The sequence below is a fragment of the Primulina huaijiensis genome, chromosome 7 (assembly GCF_012295235.1).
Source record: "Primulina huaijiensis isolate GDHJ02 chromosome 7, ASM1229523v2, whole genome shotgun sequence".
In the NCBI taxonomy this organism is placed as follows: domain Eukaryota; kingdom Viridiplantae; phylum Streptophyta; class Magnoliopsida; order Lamiales; family Gesneriaceae; genus Primulina; species Primulina huaijiensis.
Window position 1 is genome coordinate 20,841,425 of NC_133312.1, and position 24,579 is coordinate 20,866,003.

The 24,579-nt window shown below is 35.0% G+C and overlaps 4 protein-coding genes across 7 annotated transcripts; all 4 read right to left on the reverse strand.

Moving 5' to 3' along the window:
• Positions 1 to 2,789: 2,789 nt before the first annotated feature.
• Positions 2,790 to 5,914, reverse strand: LOC140980793 (receptor-like cytosolic serine/threonine-protein kinase RBK2). 2 transcript variants are annotated; one of them, XM_073446839.1, is made up of 9 exons: positions 5,572 to 5,914; positions 5,169 to 5,278; positions 4,677 to 5,060; positions 4,309 to 4,560; positions 4,060 to 4,214; positions 3,864 to 3,943; positions 3,633 to 3,768; positions 3,381 to 3,530; positions 2,790 to 3,282 (listed from the first exon to the last, which is right to left on the reverse strand). In XM_073446839.1, the coding sequence occupies exons 1-9, from the start codon at positions 5,604 to 5,606 to the stop codon at positions 3,082 to 3,084; spliced, it is 1,503 nt and encodes a 500-aa protein (XP_073302940.1). In that variant the 5' UTR covers positions 5,607 to 5,914; the 3' UTR covers positions 2,790 to 3,081. The 2 variants fall into 2 exon arrangements, with proteins under 2 accessions (XP_073302940.1, XP_073302939.1); XM_073446838.1 differs by having other exon boundaries at positions 5,169 to 5,293.
• A 480-nt stretch (positions 5,915 to 6,394) lies between these two features.
• On the reverse strand, positions 6,395 to 9,398 carry LOC140980795 (uncharacterized protein At4g15545-like). The gene is made up of 9 exons (XM_073446840.1): positions 9,018 to 9,398; positions 8,814 to 8,882; positions 8,254 to 8,310; positions 8,069 to 8,114; positions 7,780 to 7,878; positions 7,463 to 7,627; positions 7,154 to 7,196; positions 6,765 to 6,843; positions 6,395 to 6,650 (listed from the first exon to the last, which is right to left on the reverse strand). Exons 1-9 carry the CDS (start codon positions 9,297 to 9,299, stop codon positions 6,558 to 6,560), a joined length of 933 nt encoding a protein of 310 aa, XP_073302941.1. The 5' UTR covers positions 9,300 to 9,398; the 3' UTR covers positions 6,395 to 6,557.
• A 687-nt stretch (positions 9,399 to 10,085) lies between these two features.
• Positions 10,086 to 12,471, reverse strand: LOC140980081 (SAGA-associated factor 11-like). 3 transcript variants are annotated; one of them, XM_073445754.1, is made up of 5 exons: positions 12,257 to 12,471; positions 11,774 to 11,819; positions 11,691 to 11,733; positions 10,844 to 11,152; positions 10,086 to 10,479 (listed from the first exon to the last, which is right to left on the reverse strand). In XM_073445754.1, exons 3-5 carry the CDS (start codon positions 11,730 to 11,732, stop codon positions 10,306 to 10,308), a joined length of 525 nt encoding a protein of 174 aa, XP_073301855.1. In that variant the 5' UTR covers position 11,733; positions 11,774 to 11,819; positions 12,257 to 12,471; the 3' UTR covers positions 10,086 to 10,305. The 3 variants fall into 3 exon arrangements, with proteins under 3 accessions (XP_073301855.1, XP_073301854.1, XP_073301853.1); XM_073445753.1 differs by lacking the exon at positions 12,257 to 12,471 and having other exon boundaries at positions 11,774 to 11,939; XM_073445752.1 differs by lacking the exon at positions 12,257 to 12,471 and having other exon boundaries at positions 11,691 to 11,940.
• A 5,088-nt stretch (positions 12,472 to 17,559) lies between these two features.
• Positions 17,560 to 19,133, reverse strand: LOC140981685 (SAGA-associated factor 11-like). Its single transcript, XM_073448102.1, has 2 exons — positions 18,338 to 19,133; positions 17,560 to 17,799 (listed from the first exon to the last, which is right to left on the reverse strand). Exons 1-2 carry the CDS (start codon positions 18,530 to 18,532, stop codon positions 17,560 to 17,562), a joined length of 435 nt encoding a protein of 144 aa, XP_073304203.1. The 5' UTR covers positions 18,533 to 19,133.
• Positions 19,134 to 24,579: the final 5,446 nt, after the last annotated feature.

A 24,579-nucleotide genomic window follows, 5' to 3' on the forward strand; every position in this document is an offset into this window, starting at 1 on the left:
GGTAGCTGATGGTATCTCCAGCGCTGCATTGTTAAAACGATGGACAAATTCTCGCAAAGTCTCAGACTCCTGTTGTTTCATCACGAACAGGCTCAAATAATTTTTTTGGTGCCTCTTACTGCTAGCAAATCGGTGCAAGAATGCAGCTGAAAAGTCCTCAAAAGAACGTATGGAGTTGGGCTGCAGGGTGTTAAACCACTGCTGGGCTGACCTCACCAACGTGCCCAGAAACACCCTGCACCTAACTCCATCTGAATATTGGTGCAACAAAGCTGCATTTTCAAATCTCCCCAAGTGTTCCTCAGGGTCAGTATGTCCGTCATACTCACCAATGTTAGATTGTCGGAAATTCAGAGGAAGCCCTTCCTCCAAGATGGCTAGTGAAAAAGGGCTTCCTCTCTTGGGTACCGGCGCTCTGCTTCCTACCTGCTCCCTCAACCTCCGTATCTCCTTCCACATCTCCCCCATCTCACTAATCTCCCCAGTTGGGAGGGGTTGCGTCTCCTCCACCCTGCTCTGGTGGATTTCAACATTTTCCTCACGTTCCTGACGGGCGGCCTGCTCCTCTACAAACACAGACTCTTGATTTCTTTTCATGGCCTCATCCACTGTCCGGGTGATAAATTGGCCCAACTGCTCTAGGGTTAAGTTCCCCACGTTCTCATTGGGACGGGTTTGCTCGACCCTTGTCTCGTGAAGGGGCTGCTCGGTTCTTGTCTCTTGACGAGGTTGTTCATGTCTCGTCTCAAGACGCGGTTGTTCATGTCTTGTCTCAACATGAGACTGTTCGGGTCCCCTCTGAGGACGCGATGATGCTGAGGTAGCCCTTCTACTTCCTTTCCTGCCTACCATCTCTACGTCTCAACTCAAGTATTCCCACAGACGGCGCCAAGTGATACTCACGGGAAATTTCGTGTCCGATCCCAACGAGCGTCACTAGTTCAGACGTGGGCTTTAAGATCACCCTGAGACTGAAATCAAGAAAAAGACCGTTAGAAGGGGGCCAGGAGGGTGTCCTGGCGTAGCCCCTCCGACGCTCAAGTCAGAGACTGAGGATATATGGGGGGAGCAGCTAAGGGCGCTGCTGAAAACAATATAGTGAATAATTCAACTGAACGCTCAAACCTGGTATTTATAGGGGGATGCCTGGGCTCGTCATGGGCCCTTCACCTGTGGGCCCTAGATATGGGCCGGATCTCGATGGGCTCATCCATGGGGTATCAATATATATTTTAAAGATTATTGGAAAATAAAAGAACCCTTAACGTGTTTAATGGGAAAGGGATTAAACATAACATACTTTATAATATAAGCAAAAACTTGTCTGAGACGGTCTCACGTAGCGTATTTTGTGAGACAGATATCTTATTTGGGTCATTCATATAAAAATATTAATTTTTATGCTAAGAGTATTACTTTTTATTGTGAATATCGGTAGAGTTGACCCGTCTCGCAGATAAAGATTCGTGAGACCGTCTCACAAAATACCTACTTTATAATATAATAATATCTCCATGACTAAAGTATGAAGATTCCTTCACATTAAATTTAGTTTAATGCTGAACAACTCAATTGGGGTGTTCGTCAAATTTTTGAGACCATAATAAACTCTAATTAACCTAATCCAATATGGCAATAAGGAATGAACTTGTAATCATAGACTCGAGTCGATAATCATATTATAAGTTCATCATCTGAACTCATTTGTTTTCAGTCAGTGATAGGGATCTTGAACAAAGAAATAAACCCTTGAAGCTACATACAATCATACTCAATTCGATGAAATATTTGAGAACGATTGAAGGTTGAAACGATGGTGTATTGGTGATCATTAAATAAAATTTTATAACGTGGCATGCTTTCAATAGTGGGAATAAACAAAATCGCATGAATTTGGGAGATATGCATAAAATAACCATAAAAAACATGATTAACTTATGTTTGATATTAACAACCACATAAAACAATGTTGATAAAAATATACATAAAATGTAAAGTTGTTGATTAGTTGCCATATTAAAATAATGGGCTTAATTCTAGTGGTTCACAAATAATGTGGATATTGCCAATAATGCCAGCCAAAATGCTTATTAAAAATATTTTTCAAGTACAAAATAATACATTGGTCTATTTGAAATAATATGGCTTAGTTATTTTGGCATATGTTGTTCAAAGAACACTAAATGACATAGCATATCCTAAATGACTCTACTTTAGCNAATAAATGTATTTATATGATTTATTATATTTTAAAGTAACAATATATAACTATATATTTCTTTAATAAATGTATTTATATGATTTATTATATTTTAAAGTAACAATTTGTTTTATAAAGATTTTTTTTTAAAATATTTGAAATAATTTTGGAGGACCACCTTATTGCATTGAATTATTGGTGCATAAAAAGAGGAGGGGATTTTTGGATGGTCCACTACCATTTGTTCATATTTATAGTTGAATCAAATCAATGTGACCATTCGTGATGTATTTTGTTGCTTATGCATAGAGGGAGTGTACAATAATAAAGCCAATGTCGAAATATAAAATGGGAGAAAAAGGAATTATTGTTTTCAATAAATTCAATATAGAATTTCATATGGCAAAAGCTTTTGCATAAGTGGATGTTGTAATTACTTATTTTATAACATTCACTTCAAGAATGTAACATAACATAACATCCCAAACGTTTAAAAACTGAGTATATATGACCAAAGATGTAGAGGAAAGTATGAATTTCTTGAATGAAGAGTAAAAGAAAAACAATCATTGAATCAAGAACAAACAAAATGTAAGTCCTAAAGAAATGACTCAATTACAAGTGAGAGATTAAAAACAAGGGAACCAATGTTTGTTTGTTCCCATCCTACTCTTTTTCTTCTACAAACAAAGTGAACTCACTCAGAGTCATTTCTACCGTATATGTTTCCGTTTTGTTCTACTGGACCATCATCAAACTAGTAACATCCTAGGGAGAACTTTTTATACGACGATCCGAGGTGATAATGAGTAACTTGGAGGAACTGTTATACATTCATTCAATCACTCAATAACAATTGAGTTGTCTTTTGTTAGTTCGTCTCAGGAACCACCATTTAGACACTGGTTTTCTTGTTCCAACGAGTTATCAGATTTAAGGCTCCTTTCGCTAGATGATTTGTTTGAGTTGCATTCTTCCTCCTCAATTAGCTCCAAAGGGCATGTCCTCTTGAGTGCAGGCCTCTTTTGGAACTTTTTCTTGCTCTGAGTTACCCCGTCATCACCTTTTATCATTCTTACAACCTGCCTCCCATGAAAGATTCATTAAATCCGAATGAATTACTATATCATACTGTTTTGTGCTTGATACACCGAAGGGGTTCTTAAGATAAGTTACTTGCCTGGCTCATTTGAGGCCTTTCAATTGAATTTTGATCTGTACATAGGGATGCAACCGTACACATACGATTCATCTGATCAGATTCATATGAACCATCTAATGATGGATCGACAAGCTCGACAATACATTTCTTGCTTAGCAGAGGTTTTGCCTGTAAGATGTTAATAAATTTATGAAAGATGGATAGTTTTTCTTGGTTTAAATAAGAAGAGAATTACATCACTAGGCCAAGAACAGAAGCAAGAGTGCATACCCACATTACAACGCTGTTGTGTGACTCGTCTATAGCTGGCCGGCCACTAATGAGCTCTAATAACAGTACTCCAAAGGCATATACATCGGTCTTTTCATCAACTATGCCATGCATAAAAAGCTCGGGGGCAAGATAGCTGCCGAGGAAAGAGAAAAAAATTACTTATATTGACAAAATTTCAAAAGTTTTAGGCTTTTAGCAGTTTCATGCTTAGCAATAAAAGCAGCCTACCCAAACGTTCCTTCAAACTGTGAAACATCAAGGTGAGTCCAGTTATCAGGAAGCCATTTTGCGAGACCAAAATCAGAAATCTGCACTTAAAATTAAAACATGAAGCACCTACTAAAGAACTTCACAAAAATCAAGCTATCGATCCAATTTTACTTTTAAATGGTCACCGTAATGTTTTTAATCAGGATCCCTCTACCTGAGGTTCAAAATCTTCAGTGAGTAAAATATTGGCAGACTTGATATCTCTATGGATAATTCTTCGTTGGCACCCCTCGTGCAGATATGATAAACCGGAAGCAATGCCTAGAGCAATATTGTACCTTACACTCCATCCCAATTTCTCTTTTTTGTCTGTGTATTGTACAATGAGATTCTTGAATCTTGAAAAGTGAAAATCAGATCAAATCAAAGATTCAATTTATTTAATTTAGATGAAAGAACGAACCGATAAGCAAAGATGCCAAACTCCCATTTGGTGACAAAGGAAGAACAAGGTGCATCCCTCCTTCAACTCCATAACCAATCACATTGGCAATATTTGGATGGTTCACATGTACTAGTATGCCAAGCTCGGATAAATAATCTGCAGTCATCTCCTCCGGAGTTCCTCGAATCAACCTCTTAACGGCTACTAGTTGACCATCTCCCAAATGCCCCTTGTAAACTTCTGAGTATCCCCCCTCTCCAATCAAGTTATCTACCCAAACATAATTAAAGGAAACAAAGATTGTCAAAACGGATGCATTTTCTTGGCATTTATACTAAGAAATCAAGCATTCAAAATGAGAAAGATTTTAGTTCTTCATCATGTACCATGGTTAAAGTTATCGGTTATTTCTTGGAGGTCTGAAAGAGAGAAATTCTTCCATGAAGTTTCGAAGCAATAGTACAAGTCGGCTTCTATATGAGGGGGCAATGCTGACAAACTCTGTGTATTTCTTGTTCTTCTTCTCGAGAGTTTCTTGATCGAAGGAAGGTGAGGTAAGGTAGGATGAAAAGTATGCAAATGCATTGTTGGCCCCTTTTTCAGTTTCCGAATAAACCCTTTCCATGGAGAATCGGATTTCTCGCTTGTTTCAGCCTCGGAATCTAAAGTTCTTGTAACGGAACAAATTACCGTGTTTGCCTCCTCGCCAACTTCCTCCCTCACCAAGCATTCTTCCGTTGTTTCGTCCTCAATAGTTAGAGCTCTCAATTCTAGGCACATTTCAAGAGTGCAATTTTTTGTAATGAGATTATCGTGTTTCACTTAAACTCGAAATTTCAAGGAAAAAGGGAACCGGAAGCTAGATTTAAGATTACTACCTTTATCAGAAAGAGAAATGGATGAAGCAGAAAATATCAGTTTCTTTCCTATCACAAAAAATTGTCCTTCAGAACTCTCCGCAGCAGCATTGCATGCATTCTCACTTTCCCTGTAATTCGAGAACCTGTTAGAGAATATTTGCTAATCCAACATGGGAACAATTTTACACAAACGAGATTATTCATTCTGCAAATTACATGAAAAATCGGCAAGATTTTGCAGAAATGGATCGTTATTATCATAAAATGAGAAAAAAGACCAAATTTTTTGCAAATTTAAAGATCAACGAATCCATCCCCCATTTACCACTAACAATCCTTCAGCAGAATCCCAGAAAACATTACATGCATACAGCCTAACTTCAGGAAAAAATATAATGTAATGAAAATGACTCAAAATTACCTTGGGGAAGTTAAAGGGTCACGAGCAATTTCCATGGTTCCAAACACATCAAAATAACAGTGCCTCAAGAACCAATGATATATATCTTATATATTATATATTAAGTTCCAGCAATTTTCCAATCCAGAATGAAAGAAGGATGAATGAGAAAATGATGAAAAATGGGAATAATGGTGGGTGAGTATTGTCCACATTAAATGTAAGATCTTCTTGCTGAAAATTCGGTTTCTCCGAGGTTAGTTTTTCCGGAGTGTCACCTGGGACACAGAATTAAATACACGACGTTTACACGGAATATACTGATTTTCCACACAGTTACAAGGCACATTAGATGCTATTTTTTTTTAAAAAAAAATAGTATACACACCATATATATTATGTTATGATAATATATTACGAATTTCTATATATAATATTTTCATTTTTTAAATAAAATATGACTTGTATGTCAATGCATGTCATTTTTTATATTTATTTTTATATTTGGGGATGAGGTGATTACAAAGAATTGAATAAAATTTAAATGATAAAAAATTTCAAAATATGCAAGTAAAGTCATTTCTTTTATGATTTAACGAAATTTGGTTACCAAATTGTTTTTTTTTTTTAAAAAAAAAAAAGAAAAGAAATGGTACCAAAATTTAGTTCACTTAGATGAGATTTCAATGTTGACACGGTGGTAACTAACAAAACTGTCGACGAAACAAATGACAGCGTCGTTTTGAAGGGGGATCCCGCGAAATAAATCTCCTCTCTTCCAATAGTTCTTTGGTTCTTTATCAACTAGGATTCAGAAAAACTCACCATGCAAAACTCCATAAGCTTACATGGAAAACAACAATAAGATTATAACAAAAAGTAATCTGATTACAACTTTGAATTTATAATCATCTGTGATATACTGATATGCATATCATAAACTCACTTTATAATTTATAGTTGCATGCACATAAAATCTAAAATAAAAGATCAATTCATACGATGTGTCAGTTGATATTCCGTGTGATCAAACCCTCGAAAACAAGATAAAGATCTTTGTTATCCGGGCCAAAGATTTCATCAGCCTTCCGTAAAGTATCCTAAACATGATAAGCGAGTAAATAGGATCAAGAAGACGATAAATTCCTTGTACCGCACACAAGAAAGCAAGATCAATGGATGTCGCGCCGTGAGTAATGTACATAATCGTGTACCTCTTTTGTTTGCTTATGGGAATTTAATTCCTTCACATTTGCTAGAAACGCCCCAAACTGCTCGTACGATAGCCGAGTTCTGACGAACCAAGAAAAATATCATTTACATTTGGTGTGACTATTAGAACATCAGTTAGTAAAAAAGTAGAAGAGATGTGGATAGATTAGAAATAATGGTGAAATTATAAAGGGATAACCATTCAATTCCATTTTTCACAAGATCATGGACCACCCACTTAATGGGAAAAAATGCACACATAAAGTTGATAAATACGATTTAAATTTATTGAGATAGCATGTAAACTGAGAGTATCTAGTTAGTGGTTGTGTGTGATAAAGAGCCGTGAAAATGGTCATCAACCATTTTTCATGAGAAAAACCATGTATACCTGACTTGGCGGAAGAATTCTTTTCCGTCTACACGGGTTCTCCCTGATGTAAGAACAAAGTCATTAGATACTAGGCTGCCTTTATTAAGATAAGAACAAAGTCATTAGATACTAGGCTGCCTTTATTAAGATATTATTGAAGGAAAGATGACATAGAAAGTACGATATAATGAAGATCATAAGTAGTTTCTCCAGCAACCATACGTAATTCCTGAATAAGATGGACTTGAAATAGAAGAAGGTAATTGAGTAATAAGAGTGGTATTCACTGTTCTATAAGACTATAACCTTCACTGATTTATGACTAACCTGTTTGTGATCCTGAATCCAAGCCTGATATCGAACTGTACTTGCTAGATGACATAGAAGACAATGAAGAATATAGACTTGGAGGGGAACCAGGAGGCGTAAACCGAGGTGTGCCGCTAGTTTGGGATGCGAGCAGCAAGCCCTGTGATACACGTGGCCTCACAGCTGTCATGTTGAGAAAAGAATGATTAGAAACATATCAGTTTTGCACTTCAAAGCAGGCAAAAGCACTGGGAAGATCATATTGAATATGAAAAAAAGAAGGGCAAGAAGGGTTTTCCTAAAATCAGCAATTAACTACACAACATAACACATACTTTCAGACTCTGTGTCGTCAGAATACAAGTTACTGGCATGATCTGAGAATTGGCTGTGCGTTGAAGCTGTTCTGCTAGGCAGTGATAATGCATCATCCTCTAAGACATTCCAACAACATAATCAAATGAACACATAAGAAATAAAGAATACACTGCGGAATCAGAATCAATTTTTTATACTATTTTAGAGTAGTTTGTGCGGCTGCCTTTGAGCAGCGCACTTTTCTTTTTGGGAGGATCTTTCCTCTTAGGTTAGAACCCATGAAAAGAAGTCACTGAAATAGCAGACCTTGATTACTTGAATCGTATTTGGCAGCAGCTTTCGGAGCACTTGCCTATCAAACCAAAAACGGAAAGTGATCAAACCGATCGATTAGTTGTTAGAGCAGAACCTCAGCCTTATATCCGCAAATATGCTCATCAGAAGAGCACGAAAAATATGTGCTGATCTTATTTAGAAATTTAATCACTTACAGGGTTGTCTTCTTCATCTTGCAGAGATCGCATGAGTGTCTTTCTGAAGGCCTCCAACTGCACCAACAAAAGCTGTAAGAACATTGTTCTAGATGAACACAGTAATTAATGTTGACACAAGATTTCAACGAGTTACCAAGATTTAGATGTTAAGTGCCTAAGAGGACTTGAATGTTTCATATCAAAGATGGTAATGGGACACACAGTTCTGATGACTTATGTGGCCAAACCTAGGAGTCAGCCTAAACTGACTACAAGCTTTTTACGAAGTATGCAGCATAAGAAAATGCAATATGGCTTTTAACAGAAAGGAGCAATTCAAAGTTTAGATACAATTTCTCAATGACCAAACGCCATGTATATATCCCAATAAATTTATTTTAACTTGCTAATCGCTGTAGTGTAATAGCCCAAGAAAGAGGCTGTAAACTGTACACCATACATAGCCGGGATTATCAGAAATGAAAAGAAAGAAAGTGCACCAGAAATGACACAAAGTTAAACCACTATAAATCTCGCATAATTCACAAGCGTAGACTGCCAAAAGTTAAAAATTACACCTTTGTAACATCCCTATTCAGCTTTTTCACCGTGCCGCTAAGTTGCACATTCTCCTTCATCAAGCTCTCCTATACCTCAACAAATCCAGACAAGCAAACATAGAATGTCCATAACCCAAAGTCCAAACAAAATAACAATTCACCATTAACAGATAACAACTAACTCCAATTTTTTGACGTTCTAAGTCAGGATTTGTGTCCGACCTTTTCCTGCTGAACTTGAGCGAGCTTGTCTGACGCCTCGTTGAGCGAGGCGTCGAGTGACTCAATCTGCGATTCGAGGCTGGAAATGATAGCGTCTTTGTCAGCCACATCCTGGCGGAGGACGGAAGCCTCCGACTCGAGTGCGCTGACACGCGTGGACAGAGCAATGGAGGTAATCTTCCGCGCAACATGGAGCTGCTCGAACGGATCGGTGGGCAAAACCTCCAGCAATTCGTGGGGAAGGTCCAACTTCGGGCCGCCTCCCAATTCCTTCGACATCATATTCTTGCTTCTTCACTAGCTTAAGTCACAAAAAGAGTAAATAAATGGATTTGTTATTTATTTTATTTGTATATAATATAATATTAATAATTTGTGGTCGAAAATATGTTGCCTTTGTTTGGAGAAGAAAAATTCTTTTTTTTTTTGTTTAAAACTATTACAATTATTTGAAGATGGCACGAAGTGAGAACTATTTTTTATTAACGTGTGAATATCGTCTCTCTCGTAGGGGAGAGGGCAAAGAAAATCGTGTTTTGGATTTCTTGGATGTGTGATCGTTTTCAATTCGATGTAAATACCGTGTGTAAAAATGAGTGGTTGCTTTCTCTTTGTCTGCGGCCATTTGTAACCATGCATTAGGCTTTGGTGGGTACCTTTTTTGTCAATATTTTTGTCTTATATATTATATAGAATGTATAGGGAATTTGAAGTATATTGCGTATCATTCTCATGGATTTTTGGTCGATGAGATGTATGATTCCGGGTGGCTTGAAAAAATTTGCAAAATTGATCTACTCAAGAACATTGTCCTTGTGATATCCTCAAAAGGGTCAAAATTTTGACTTTAGGGAAGTCATATTGAAATAAGGCGTACCTCGCTCAACTCTTATGGATTACAAATCAAAGCATAGTATTAATGAAAATTTTAATCAAAACACTTCGGTTAAGCATTTTGTGTGGAATTGTTTTATGGGGTTTAAAATGGCACAATTCAATTTGAAGTTTACATAAATAAGCATATTACCATTTACCAAGTTGACTCGATAGTCTAAAAAAGCCTCATAGTTATGTAAGATTTAAAAATCTTGTCGCATAATGATGGGGAAATTCCAATATCATTTTTTTGGGTTAATTCTCGCTGATTCAAATAATAGCTGGGTTGTCAGAAGACAAATTTGGCATATATGAACCAAAACAAAAAATAACGGTGTTTGGTGGATTGTTCCCTATCTTTGTGTGCCTAAGGGCTGGCTCAAGGGGTTGATTTCATTTTGAAGTCTGAACATCATGGCTCATCCAGTGTGCCATTTGAGTATTCTTCCCCGGCAATTCCAAAACTTCCATTTGGCACGCGGTTGGGATTAGTGTTTGCTGGCTGAGCGGAAAGAGAGCTTCCTCGTGTGTGCCGGTTCTGTGAAGCTGTAGTACTTCTTGTTGCCTTGATACGAGCCTTCCTACCCTGTCGCGAAGTGATTGAAGAGTTATGAGTAACAAAGACTGCCAAGTAATGTAACTGATGACGTTTTATATCAATTTGCCATAGTGGACATTTGAAAACTAGAGGATAAAGTTCATGTTGCAAAAATTTGCAGTTCAGTCTGTGACTTATTTGAACCTGTAGAACCGTGATTGCAGTTTTATTTTAGTTTTGACAAAAAGTGAAATCAACTCTATCATGCTCAAGGAGAGTGTAGCTATAATTTAGTATGGTTTTTCATTTTCGTTTAGCGTGATTGCACTGTGTATCAAATTATGTAATTTCAACCCAAAGCAAATTCATCAATCGAAGCACAACCTAAGAGAATTTGGGAAGAAAATTTGACCTTGCCCATGCACTTCTCCAAGTGTGGCGCAAATCTTCCAGCCATAATAGACCTCCCACAGTTCATGCAGTTGAATATTTCATTTGCAATTGGAGGGTGAGTTTGCCCAAATATATCAACATATTTTCCATTTGCTTCGCCGCTATGACTTGGTTCAGAGGCCCTTGCTCTTGCTTCGGCAGACAACCTTAGTTCTTCTTCCTCTAGGTCAAATTTACTATCAAGTCCTAGTCTGACAATACGGTGCGACTCCGATGCAACATCAATGATGATGGAATCAAGAAGGTCTCTGAAAAGGTCAGAGCACAACTGCAAATCAAACCCAATAACAAGAAATCCCAATCATGTTCATTATAGTAAACAAAAATCACAAGTCACCTCATCAGAAATTTTACAAGTTCCACTGATATGATTACTAAAGAAGGAGACAACATTCAACCACACCCTTGAGGCATCTATGAAATTGTTCATCATGAAAATGGAAGAGTGTAGTAGCTAAGGAACAGGGCAAGAGACATAAGACTGATTAGAGAACCGAAAAATGAGCAGCTGTATGAAATTGATTTAAAAGTTGGGAGTCCATGGCAAAAACGAGGGCCAAAAATCAATTCTCGTCACAACATACACCTTGAAATAACAGATAAAATCAAAAATAATATGAAGAAGATTAGGAAGGCTTCTATTCTAGGATAACAGGCACAAATGATCAACATTTTCACCTAATTCATTTTTAAAAAATTAGTCGCAGTAGATAGGCAAAAGCCAGATACAGTTCATCTTTGTTAACACTTAACACCCCAACATGTTAAATCTATTAAATTACAAACATGAGTTCAGAGTTGATTACCTCAGAGGTAGAAGAAACGTCGTTCTCTTTCAGCATTGACATGGATAAAACACCAGAACGACGATGCTTATCACGGTTATGCAGTCCTCGAACACAATCAACCAAGGCAAAATGACTATGCAAAGCCAACTGCCATTTCAAAAATTCAAAAACAAACAATGATTCAAAGTTCTTCCCCATTCTTTTAAATCCCATTCCGAATAAGCATAAACCACACTAAATACATTATTTTTTAAATGGAAAATTGACATTTAAAAAGTCCAATGAAATCGGAAAACGAACTTCCTGACCCAAAAGTTTATGCTATAAAAAGAGTAATTTTATGATATAAATTCACTCAAAAAAGCTGACCAAGAGTGGCGCCATCTCTATACAAGAGTAAACCATAACCATAACAAGTATACAACAAAAAATAATCAAGCAGCAGAAACAGACAGAAAAAAACAAATCGGCAATCAGAACAATGCATAACGTATAACACAATTGAATCATTAAAATTGATGTATCGATATTGATGCAAAAATTGAGAGATCCATAATCTGAAATTTATTAATTAAAATCCAAACCAGTAAAATAGGGAAACGATAAACAAATCCAATGAAAGGGGAAACGATAAAGCCCAAGAGTTGCCTGCAGCAGTCAGCAGCGCACAGCGAGACCAGTTTCGATCGGTGAAAATTTGAGATACACAAAAGTGTCCTGGGTCGTACGATTTATTCAAGGAGAACGCGAGACTTCATGAAGAAGGACCAAATGCGCTTTCAGGCCAAATTACCAATCGTGAAAATGCTTTCAGGCCAAATTACCAATCGTGAAAATAGTAGAACATTGTAATCTCGCACTCAACATATTGTAGTTGTTTTGAAGTTTAAAATATTTTTATACATTGAATTATTTAAATCATTCATAAGTATTTAGATTTTATTTACTTTTGCGTTTAAGAACGATGTTCGAGTTGGTCCATCTTTTAAATTTCTACGAATGTTTCAACTTGATCATGATCAGATACATTATTTCTCGTATAGATCGCACTTATGTATCTGATCGCACTAGAAATCTACATGAATTTTGCGTTGAGATGATCCATCGTTGGAATGGCGATGAATCTTGGAATTTCGGCAACGGTGCAGAATTGACGGCGACATGGCAGAGGCGGTGCACGACAGTGGTGGAGGTGGCTCGGTCGTACGTCTCCCTTCCCGAGGATAGTGGTCGATTTTGTGAGATTTTGAGAGAGAGTCAAGAGAATCTTCGTATAGATTTTAATTGCGTTGTATTTATTGTGTGTTATCTTTTTGATAATATGTATTTAATAAACACGGTCTTTCAATCAAATCAGAATTCTCTTTGAATCACGATTCTATATATTCATTATTTAATTACTTAATCAATTAATTGACGAGCAGACAATGTCAAAATATCGAGAGTAAAAATCTCATTCACATAATGAAAAGTGAAAATTTCAAATATCAAAATATTCTATTGTTCCATTTTTCGCAGATGTATGTTTTGTGAAATCCTTCACTAAAGTAGACGGTTCAACACTTTTCACTTAATTAATAGTTAAGCTAACTTCCAGTATTGAAATCAAATTATAAAAATCTTTATAAGAAATACGTATGATTTCCATCAAACTACAGTCGTCAAATTCAACTTTTTGAATTTGAATATCTCAACAAAAACACATAATCCAATACTTGTGTGACACTCAATGGTTCAGAGATACAACTAGCCATGGGCTCACAACATCATGTGATTCAGGACAACATTTTTTCTTATTCGAGCTTACCATAATTAGTCTCATTCTTTTCATTAATTGATCAAGAACATTAAAACTCAAGTTTGATTGCACCCATCAGATCGTTATAAGAACATCTAATAGTATCATCTCATGATCTCTCAGGTATCACTGATAGTAAATTTAAGAAACAGTAAGTTATGGTCAGCGTACAATACGATCCCTTCATCTCATATATCCAAATCGAATATGCAACCATTGGTACATCGAGAGTTACAAATGAATTCGATAACAATGTGATGTATCTTTGAACAATAATAGTGACACGAAATATGCAACTAAGAAAACACTTTTCCAAAACACACATATTTTAGTTTGACCAGGGATTTCTAGCACTATTAACCCATCAGACCACATAAGTCATCCAAATCTGTGGGTGAACAGTAAATCTCTGACTACAATGCATTGGCCGATACGTATTTCGAAACTACACCAAACGTCACCACCTGATGACCCTTAATGAAGTCGTTAAACAGATCAAATTACATGCTAGTACTCAAAGCCTCTGTGTTGTCCCGGATCTAAGGACTAATGGTATACTGTAACCACGGACCAATCCACTCGATAAGTGATAACCACTTGGAAAGTTTGAAAGAGGTTTTTCAGTGCCTCAAAATATGAGCACTCATCTGTATGAATGAACATCTTCATAACCTTACCAATGAAATATGGTGTTTATATTACAGATGTTAGTCTCAAGCTCAAGCAACCTTTATCCTTATTTTTGCCAGCTGAATCGACTAGGAACCAATTTAGAATATACGATATATTTCCTAACGAGTTTCATGATCTTACGTTGAGAAGCAGACCTCATGATACATATTGTATATTCAAAGGTTTTATCTATACAAATTGCATAGTTAAAAAAATAAAGTAACTATCATAATTGGACAAAACAGTAAATTATAATTAAAATAATGATTGTGTTTAGATTAGAGTCAATAAATCTCAAACCACATGTTGGCTTGCTGGACACCTACTCTAACAATCTCACGCTTGTCCTATAGCCAACCACCCATAGATCTCAAACTCATTGCTTCACAATGGTTCTCAAGCAATGGTCATGGCACAATCTTCGTTAGTGATTAGAAACGTTATCTGCAGAGGCGACTATCTTTATCGATATATCTTATCTTCCCACAATCTCCCAAATTATGTGGAAGTTCTTCAATATATGTTTGGATAGCTAATGAAACGACATGTTCTGTTTCCGCTCCTTGCAAAATCCTTCGGGCGTGTCGGGGCGGAATGGAATTCCGCTCCGGCTTGAGATCCACTGTCTTAGCTTTTAAGTTTCTTCTTTATCGCGCTGGGACGGTCCAGAATTACCAACCTAGCATGACTTGCACTATCCAACTTCTTCAACTTCATGCAAAATCCACCTTTTTCACTTAAAATACCACCAACACTCATCAGGAGTGACCACAGATATATTCTAATACTAAGATGAACGAACATAGACTCGACACCCACAAACTCATACAAAATATACTAAAATAAAGCAATAACACACGAATATACGACTTCTATCAACTTTCTCATACTAATCTTTTGCTCGCACTCGAGCAAAATATGTTATAAAACAAAACAAAAACATAAACCACACTTAAACAAAAACTTATTCAATTGTGAGTTCATGACTTTCATTTCCGTGCCTTTGCGAATCTTGGACACCCCTTAAGTCTCAACATTATATCTTTGCAATGAACGTGAAATGTGTGCGTGCGCGCATCTTGGTTCTAGTAGCATGTGCTTCAAATAGCTCCATTCTTAAAAATTTTGAGCCAATCAATCAACAAGTTAGTTCAAGTCTTCGTTTCATACACACTTTTCCACTAGTTGCTCACCAGCAAAAACAAATTCTCAGGACTTCATAAGGTTCAAATTATGATTCAAATGAGTAATATCAAAGCAATCTCAATTGATTACAGGGTGGGAGTACATAGCTCATTTTCATTATGCACTGTCATAATATTTTTTTCCTGACCTTCATCTTCTCCTTACATTCCCCTTTTCCAGCTTAGGAATATGATTTAATTCCTTTATTTAGCTCTACCTCGAATTACATCTCATTTTTCAAAATTTCTTTAGAAACTTTTTCGTTTACACGTGCAAATTCAGATACGCACGTTTAAATTTTTTCTCTTTTAAATTCCGTTTTTTTAAAACTTAAAAAAAAATCAAAATCTCAACCATGGTTAGTTTTCATTTTGATATTTCAAGATTTTCAAATCCCACGTAACTTTTTGCCTTTCACCATTCTCTTCACTGATATATTTTTGTGCGACGATTGAACACATAGTTTCCAAGTCCGTGTTTGCCTTAAAATCTCTCATGTGTTGGCAATCACTTCTATTTAAGGATGGAAATGAGTCTAGTTTGGGTATGATTTCATATCCATTGTCTTCATCTTCATTTATTATATTCATCTTCATCTTCATCCTCATCAGATATTCAATTTCGTTTACATCCTCATACCCGTCGAAAGATTGGATATTCATATTCTACCCAAATATCATATTATCACATGTAATTGCATTTTATCAAATTTGAATTATTTCGAGTATACTATGAATGTTTACTTAGAACAATAAGAAAAAAAATTAAATATAAAAATTAGCAAATTAAACATTATAAAAGAAATAACAAAATATTAAAAAATATGTGTGTATATATGTATATTAATTTAATATGGTGTTCAGGTCGAGTATGAGTAACCTTCAGTGCTTCATTTTATCTTAACCTTTGGTGCTTCTATACAATTAAATATACGGAGATGATGTTTTCATTTTCAGAAATTATGTTAGGAGGCAAACAAAGCATATTGCACTAGAGATTCATGTAATACAACATCATTGGATGGCTATGATGAAAATTTAAATATAACAGTACATCTAATTCTTTTGTCAAGACAATCTAGCTTGGTTGTGTCTTTGTTTTTTTTCTTTTTAGTGTTGCTAATTTAGCCTGGTTAACTTGGAAGTCCGATCCGACCCGATAAAACTCACTCAAATCGAAATCATTTTATCTAAATACAACCTAAAACCATAGGTAGTATGAGTTGATATTAATCAAATCATCTACGACATCATATGACATGTACGTTGCTTAATACTTATATGACTAAAATTGACGGGGATTAACATTTTGTCATGCCATTGTTTTAACAATATATATTATGCAACTAATACACTTTACCCAATAAATATAATATTCACAAATATCACCATCAATAAAATACTTTTTTTCTGTTTCTTTTTATAGAAAGGAAAAAAAAAAGTTGATCACTTTTTGGGGAGTTGGAAAAGCTGTCTCCATTAAGATTGCAAAGGTGTCATTTTTTTTTTATAAAAAGTATATTTTAGACATAATGATTTATTCAATTTTTTAAAAATAATTAAACTTCATTTTATTATGTTCAAAAATATTAAAATTTGGCTACATTTTATAGTTGGAGAAGGTGATTGTTACTATTATGTTCAAACCCAAAATCTCACATCAAATTTAACACTTTGATGTCAAATGACAAATCACAGTCAATTTTCTTATGTAAAAATTTACATCTACTTAACTAAAAACATGTAGTCAATGTTTAAGACGATGCCTATTTTAACAAAAGTATATCCCGGATTTTTGTTCGTGAGACGGGTCAACCATGTCAATATTATAATAAAAAAAAATAATACTCTTTCATGAGTGACTCACATATAATATTTTTATCACGAAATTGACTCGTGAAACCGTGTTTCGAGTTTTTGTGTTTTAACAATTTGAGATCGTTTGTTAATATCATATTCGACAATTGTTATTTTTCTCGGGTCCCCTTAATGATTAAAAGTTATAGAGACTCCTAAATTTGGCCATCACATAAATAATCATTAGTAGGTGGGGAGGAGGCATTGGTAACGTGTTAATGTCACTAAACACCTTATTACGGAAACACAAGCGCATTTAATTATAAACAAAATAAGGCGGTGTTGTGTTAAAGAAAATGAAAATAAAACAGCTCATTTAATAATTGGGGAATTTGGTAAAAAATCCCCAATCAAAACATTTCTTTGGGTTCACTTCCTACANTATTTCATTTGCAATTGGAGGGTGAGTTTGCCCAAATATATCAACATATTTTCCATTTGCTTCGCCGCTATGACTTGGTTCAGAGGCCCTTGCTCTTGCTTCGGCAGACAACCTTAGTTCTTCTTCCTCTAGGTCAAATTTACTATCAAGTCCTAGTCTGACAATACGGTGCGACTCCGATGCAACATCAATGATGATGGAATCAAGAAGGTCTCTGAAAAGGTCAGAGCACAACTGCAAATCAAACCCAATAACAAGAAATCCCAATCATGTTCATTATAGTAAACAAAAATCACAAGTCACCTCATCAGAAATTTTACAAGTTCCACTGATATGATTACTAAAGAAGGAGACAACATTCAACCACACCCTTGAGGCATCTATGAAATTGTTCATCATGAAAATGGAAGAGTGTAGTAGCTAAGGAACAGGGCAAGAGACATAAGACTGATTAGAGAACCGAAAAATGAGCAGCTGTATGAAATTGATTTAAAAGTTGGGAGTCCATGGCAAAAACGAGGGCCAAAAATCAATTCTCGTCACAACATACACCTTGAAATAACAGATAAAATCAAAAATAATATGAAGAAGATTAGGAAGGCTTCTATTCTAGGATAACAGGCACAAATGATCAACATTTTCACCTAATTCATTTTTAAAAAATTAGTCGCAGTAGATAGGCAAAAGCCAGATACAGTTCATCTTTGTTAACACTTAACACCCCAACATGTTAAATCTATTAAATTACAAACATGAGTTCAGAGTTGATTACCTCAGAGGTAGAAGAAACGTCGTTCTCTTTCAGCATTGACATGGATAAAACACCAGAACGACGATGCTTATCACGGTTATGCAGTCCTCGAACACAATCAACCAAGGCAAAATGACTATGCAAAGCCAACTGCCATTTCAAAAATTCAAAAACAAACAATGATTCAAAGTTCTTCCCCATTCTTTTAAATCCCATTCCGAATAAGCATAAACCACACTAAATACATTATTTTTTAAATGGAAAATTGACATTTAAAAAGTCCAATGAAATCGGAAAACGAACTTCCTGACCCAAAAGTTTATGCTATAAAAAGAGTAATTTTATGATATAAATTCACTCAAAAAAGCTGACCAAGAGTGGCGCCATCTCTATACAAGAGTAAACCATAACCATAACAAGTATACAACAAAAAATAATCAAGCAGCAGAAACAGACAGAAAAAAACAAATCGGCAATCAGAACAATGCATAACGTATAACACAATTGAATCATTAAAATTGATGTATCGATATTGATGCAAAAATTGAGAGATCCATAATCTGAAATTTATTAATTAAAATCCAAACCAGTAAAATAGGGAAACGATAAACAAATCCAATGAAAGGGGAAACGATAAAGCCCAAGAGTTGCCTGCAGCAGTCAGCAGCGCACAGCGAGACCAGTTTCGATCGGTGAAAATTTGAGATACACAAAAGTGTCCTGGGTCGTACGATTTATTCAAGGAGAACGCGAGACTTCATGAAGAAGGACCAAATGCGCTTTCAGGCCAAATTACCAATCGTGAAAATGCTTTCAGGCCAAATTACCAATCGTGAAAATAGTAGAACATTGTAATCTCGCACTCAACATATTGTAGTTGTTTTGAAGTTTAAAATATTTTTATACATTGAATTATTTAAATCATTCATAAGTATTTAGATTTTATTTACTTTTGCGTTTAAGAACGATGTTCGAGTTGGTCCATCTTTTAAATTTCTACGAATGTTTCAACTTGATCATGATCAGATACATTATTTCTCGTATAGATCGCACTTATGTATCTGATCGCACTAGAAATCTACATGAATTTTGCGTTGAGATGATCCATCGTTGGAATGGCGATGAATCTTGGAATTTCGGCAACGGTGCAGAATTGACGGCGACATGGCAGAGGCGGTGCACGACAGTGGTGGAGGTGGCTCGGTCGTACGTCTCCCTTCCCGAGGATAGTGGTCGATTTTGTGAGATTTTGAGAGAGAGTCAAGAGAATCTTCGTATAGATTTTAATTGCGTTGTATTTATTGTGTGTTATCTTTTTGATAATATGTATTTAATAAACACGGTCTTTCAATCAAATCAGAATTCTCTTTGAATCACGATTCTATATATTCATTATTTAATTACTTAATCAATTAATTGACGAGCAGACAATGTCAAAATATCGAGAGTAAAAATCTCATTCACATAATGAAAAGTGAAAATTTCAAATATCAAAATATTCTATTGTTCCATTTTTCGCAGATGTATGTTTTGTGAAATCCTTCACTAAAGTAGACGGTTCAACACTTTTCACTTAATTAATAGTTAAGCTAACTTCCAGTATTGAAATCAAATTATAAAAATCTTTATAAGAAATACGTATGATTTCCATCAAACTACAGTCGTCAAATTCAACTTTTTGAATTTGAATATCTCAACAAAAACACATAATCCAATACTTGTGTGACACTCAATGGTTCAGAGATACAACTAGCCATGGGCTCACAACATCATGTGATTCAGGACAACATTTTTTCTTATTCGAGCTTACCATAATTAGTCTCATTCTTTTCATTAATTGATCAAGAACATTAAAACTCAAGTTTGATTGCACCCATCAGATCGTTATAAGAACATCTAATAGTATCATCTCATGATCTCTCAGGTATCACTGATAGTAAATTTAAGAAACAGTAAGTTATGGTCAGCGTACAATACGATCCCTTCATCTCATATATCCAAATCGAATATGCAACCATTGGTACATCGAGAGTTACAAATGAATTCGATAACAATGTGATGTATCTTTGAACAATAATAGTGACACGAAATATGCAACTAAGAAAACACTTTTCCAAAACACACATATTTTAGTTTGACCAGGGATTTCTAGCACTATTAACCCATCAGACCACATAAGTCATCCAAATCTGTGGGTGAACAGTAAATCTCTGACTACAATGCATTGGCCGATACGTATTTCGAAACTACACCAAACGTCACCACCTGATGACCCTTAATGAAGTCGTTAAACAGATCAAATTACATGCTAGTACTCAAAGCCTCTGTGTTGTCCCGGATCTAAGGACTAATGGTATACTGTAACCACGGACCAATCCACTCGATAAGTGATAACCACTTGGAAAGTTTGAAAGAGGTTTTTCAGTGCCTCAAAATATGAGCACTCATCTGTATGAATGAACATCTTCATAACCTTACCAATGAAATATGGTGTTTATATTACAGATGTTAGTCTCAAGCTCAAGCAACCTTTATCCTTATTTTTGCCAGCTGAATCGACTAGGAACCAATTTAGAATATACGATATATTTCCTAACGAGTTTCATGATCTTACGTTGAGAAGCAGACCTCATGATACATATTGTATATTCAAAGGTTTTATCTATACAAATTGCATAGTTAAAAAAATAAAGTAACTATCATAATTGGACAAAACAGTAAATTATAATTAAAATAATGATTGTGTTTAGATTAGAGTCAATAAATCTCAAACCACATGTTGGCTTGCTGGACACCTACTCTAACAATCTCACGCTTGTCCTATAGCCAACCACCCATAGATCTCAAACTCATTGCTTCACAATGGTTCTCAAGCAATGGTCATGGCACAATCTTCGTTAGTGATTAGAAACGTTATCTGCAGAGGCGACTATCTTTATCGATATATCTTATCTTCCCACAATCTCCCAAATTATGTGGAAGTTCTTCAATATATGTTTGGATAGCTAATGAAACGACATGTTCTGTTTCCGCTCCTTGCAAAATCCTTCGGGCGTGTCGGGGCGGAATGGAATTCCGCTCCGGCTTGAGATCCACTGTCTTAGCTTTTAAGTTTCTTCTTTATCGCGCTGGGACGGTCCAGAATTACCAACCTAGCATGACTTGCACTATCCAACTTCTTCAACTTCATGCAAAATCCACCTTTTTCACTTAAAATACCACCAACACTCATCAGGAGTGACCACAGATATATTCTAATACTAAGATGAACGAACATAGACTCGACACCCACAAACTCATACAAAATATACTAAAATAAAGCAATAACACACGAATATACGACTTCTATCAACTTTCTCATACTAATCTTTTGCTCGCACTCGAGCAAAATATGTTATAAAACAAAACAAAAACATAAACCACACTTAAACAAAAACTTATTCAATTGTGAGTTCATGACTTTCATTTCCGTGCCTTTGCGAATCTTGGACACCCCTTAAGTCTCAACATTATATCTTTGCAATGAACGTGAAATGTGTGCGTGCGCGCATCTTGGTTCTAGTAGCATGTGCTTCAAATAGCTCCATTCTTAAAAATTTTGAGCCAATCAATCAACAAGTTAGTTCAAGTCTTCGTTTCATACACACTTTTCCACTAGTTGCTCACCAGCAAAAACAAATTCTCAGGACTTCATAAGGTTCAAATTATGATTCAAATGAGTAATATCAAAGCAATCTCAATTGATTACAGGGTGGGAGTACATAGCTCATTTTCATTATGCACTGTCATAATATTTTTTTCCTGACCTTCATCTTCTCCTTACATTCCCCTTTTCCAGCTTAGGAATATGATTTAATTCCTTTATTTAGCTCTACCTCGAATTACATCTCATTTTTCAAAATTTCTTTAGAAACTTTTTCGTTTACACGTGCAAATTCAGATACGCACGTTTAAATTTTTTCTCTTTTAAATTCCGTTTTTTTAAAACTTAAAAAAAAATCAAAATCTCAACCATGGTTAGTTTTCATTTTGATATTTCAAGATTTTCAAATCCCACGTAACTTTTTGCCTTTCACCATTCTCTTCACTGATATATTTTTGTGCGACGATTGAACACATAGTTTCCAAGTCCGTGTTTGCCTTAAAATCTCTCATGTGTTGGCAATCACTTCTATTTAAGGATGGAAATGAGTCTAGTTTGGGTATGATTTCATATCCATTGTCTTCATCTTCATTTATTATATTCATCTTCATCTTCATCCTCATCAGATATTCAATTTCGTTTACATCCTCATACCCGTCGAAAGATTGGATATTCATATTCTACCCAAATATCATATTATCACATGTAATTGCATTTTATCAAATTTGAATTATTTCGAGTATACTATGAATGTTTACTTAGAACAATAAGAAAAAAAATTAAATATAAAAATTAGCAAATTAAACATTATAAAAGAAATAACAAAATATTAAAAAATATGTGTGTATATATGTATATTAATTTAATATGGTGTTCAGGTCGAGTATGAGTAACCTTCAGTGCTTCATTTTATCTTAACCTTTGGTGCTTCTATACAATTAAATATACGGAGATGATGTTTTCATTTTCAGAAATTATGTTAGGAGGCAAACAAAGCATATTGCACTAGAGATTCATGTAATACAACATCATTGGATGGCTATGATGAAAATTTAAATATAACAGTACATCTAATTCTTTTGTCAAGACAATCTAGCTTGGTTGTGTCTTTGTTTTTTTTCTTTTTAGTGTTGCTAATTTAGCCTGGTTAACTTGGAAGTCCGATCCGACCCGATAAAACTCACTCAAATCGAAATCATTTTATCTAAATACAACCTAAAACCATAGGTAGTATGAGTTGATATTAATCAAATCATCTACGACATCATATGACATGTACGTTGCTTAATACTTATATGACTAAAATTGACGGGGATTAACATTTTGTCATGCCATTGTTTTAACAATATATATTATGCAACTAATACACTTTACCCAATAAATATAATATTCACAAATATCACCATCAATAAAATACTTTTTTTCTGTTTCTTTTTATAGAAAGGAAAAAAAAAAGTTGATCACTTTTTGGGGAGTTGGAAAAGCTGTCTCCATTAAGATTGCAAAGGTGTCATTTTTTTTTTATAAAAAGTATATTTTAGACATAATGATTTATTCAATTTTTTAAAAATAATTAAACTTCATTTTATTATGTTCAAAAATATTAAAATTTGGCTACATTTTATAGTTGGAGAAGGTGATTGTTACTATTATGTTCAAACCCAAAATCTCACATCAAATTTAACACTTTGATGTCAAATGACAAATCACAGTCAATTTTCTTATGTAAAAATTTACATCTACTTAACTAAAAACATGTAGTCAATGTTTAAGACGATGCCTATTTTAACAAAAGTATATCCCGGATTTTTGTTCGTGAGACGGGTCAACCATGTCAATATTATAATAAAAAAAAATAATACTCTTTCATGAGTGACTCACATATAATATTTTTATCACGAAATTGACTCGTGAAACCGTGTTTCGAGTTTTTGTGTTTTAACAATTTGAGATCGTTTGTTAATATCATATTCGACAATTGTTATTTTTCTCGGGTCCCCTTAATGATTAAAAGTTATAGAGACTCCTAAATTTGGCCATCACATAAATAATCATTAGTAGGTGGGGAGGAGGCATTGGTAACGTGTTAATGTCACTAAACACCTTATTACGGAAACACAAGCGCATTTAATTATAAACAAAATAAGGCGGTGTTGTGTTAAAGAAAATGAAAATAAAACAGCTCATTTAATAATTGGGGAATTTGGTAAAAAATCCCCAATCAAAACATTTCTTTGGGTTCACTTCCTACACATAAAATTGTGGTACTATGTCATACAAATTGTGGTACACTTCATGTAGAAATGTGGTACTAAAAAAGTACCCAGGGATTGAACACAAAAAAAAAAGACGGTTGGAGACTGAAGGCCAATTTCCCGAATAATACACATGTAAAGAATCTTTGACTGAATTATATAATGAGATTTTCTCATTTCTTTGAATTTTAAATTTTTTTAAAAAATAAATATATATTATTTTGTAACTTTATATATATGTGTGTGTGGGCCCACGAGCGATTAGGATGTTCATCTGTCGGTTCGGTTCAATTTTCGATTTTTTATTTCGGTTTTCGGTTTTACAAATATATAATCCGATATTCGAACTATTTTTCATCGGTTCG

Bases quoted from the DNA above. Each gene is read 5' to 3' on its own strand.
- LOC140980793 (XM_073446838.1), bottom strand. From the start codon at position 5,606: ATGGAAATTGCTCGTGACCCTTTAACTTCCCCAAG. The intron at 5,061-5,168 runs GTAGTAATCTTA...AAATGTGCCTAG, and splicing joins CATTTCTCTTTCTGATAAAG to AATTGAGAGCTCTAACTATT. The intron at 4,561-4,676 runs GTACATGATGAA...ATGTTTGGGTAG, and splicing joins AACCGATAACTTTAACCATG to ATAACTTGATTGGAGAGGGG.
- LOC140980795 (XM_073446840.1), bottom strand. From the start codon at position 9,299: ATGATGTCGAAGGAATTGGGAGGCGGCCCGAAGTTGGACCTTCCCCAC. The intron at 7,879-8,068 runs GTCTGCTATTTC...GGAATGTCTTAG, and splicing joins ATACGATTCAAGTAATCAAG to AGGATGATGCATTATCACTG. The intron at 6,844-7,153 runs GTATACATGGTT...TTGGTTCGTCAG, and splicing joins GAATTCTTCCGCCAAGTCAG to AACTCGGCTATCGTACGAGC.
- LOC140980081 (XM_073445752.1), bottom strand. From the start codon at position 11,885: ATGGGATTTAAAAGAATGGGGAAGAACTTTGAATCATTGTTTGTTTTT. The intron at 11,153-11,690 runs GTAATCAACTCT...TTTGATTTGCAG, and splicing joins ACGTTTCTTCTACCTCTGAG to TTGTGCTCTGACCTTTTCAG. The intron at 10,480-10,843 runs GTCAAATTTTCT...ACTTCGCGACAG, and splicing joins TGGAGAAGTGCATGGGCAAG to GGTAGGAAGGCTCGTATCAA.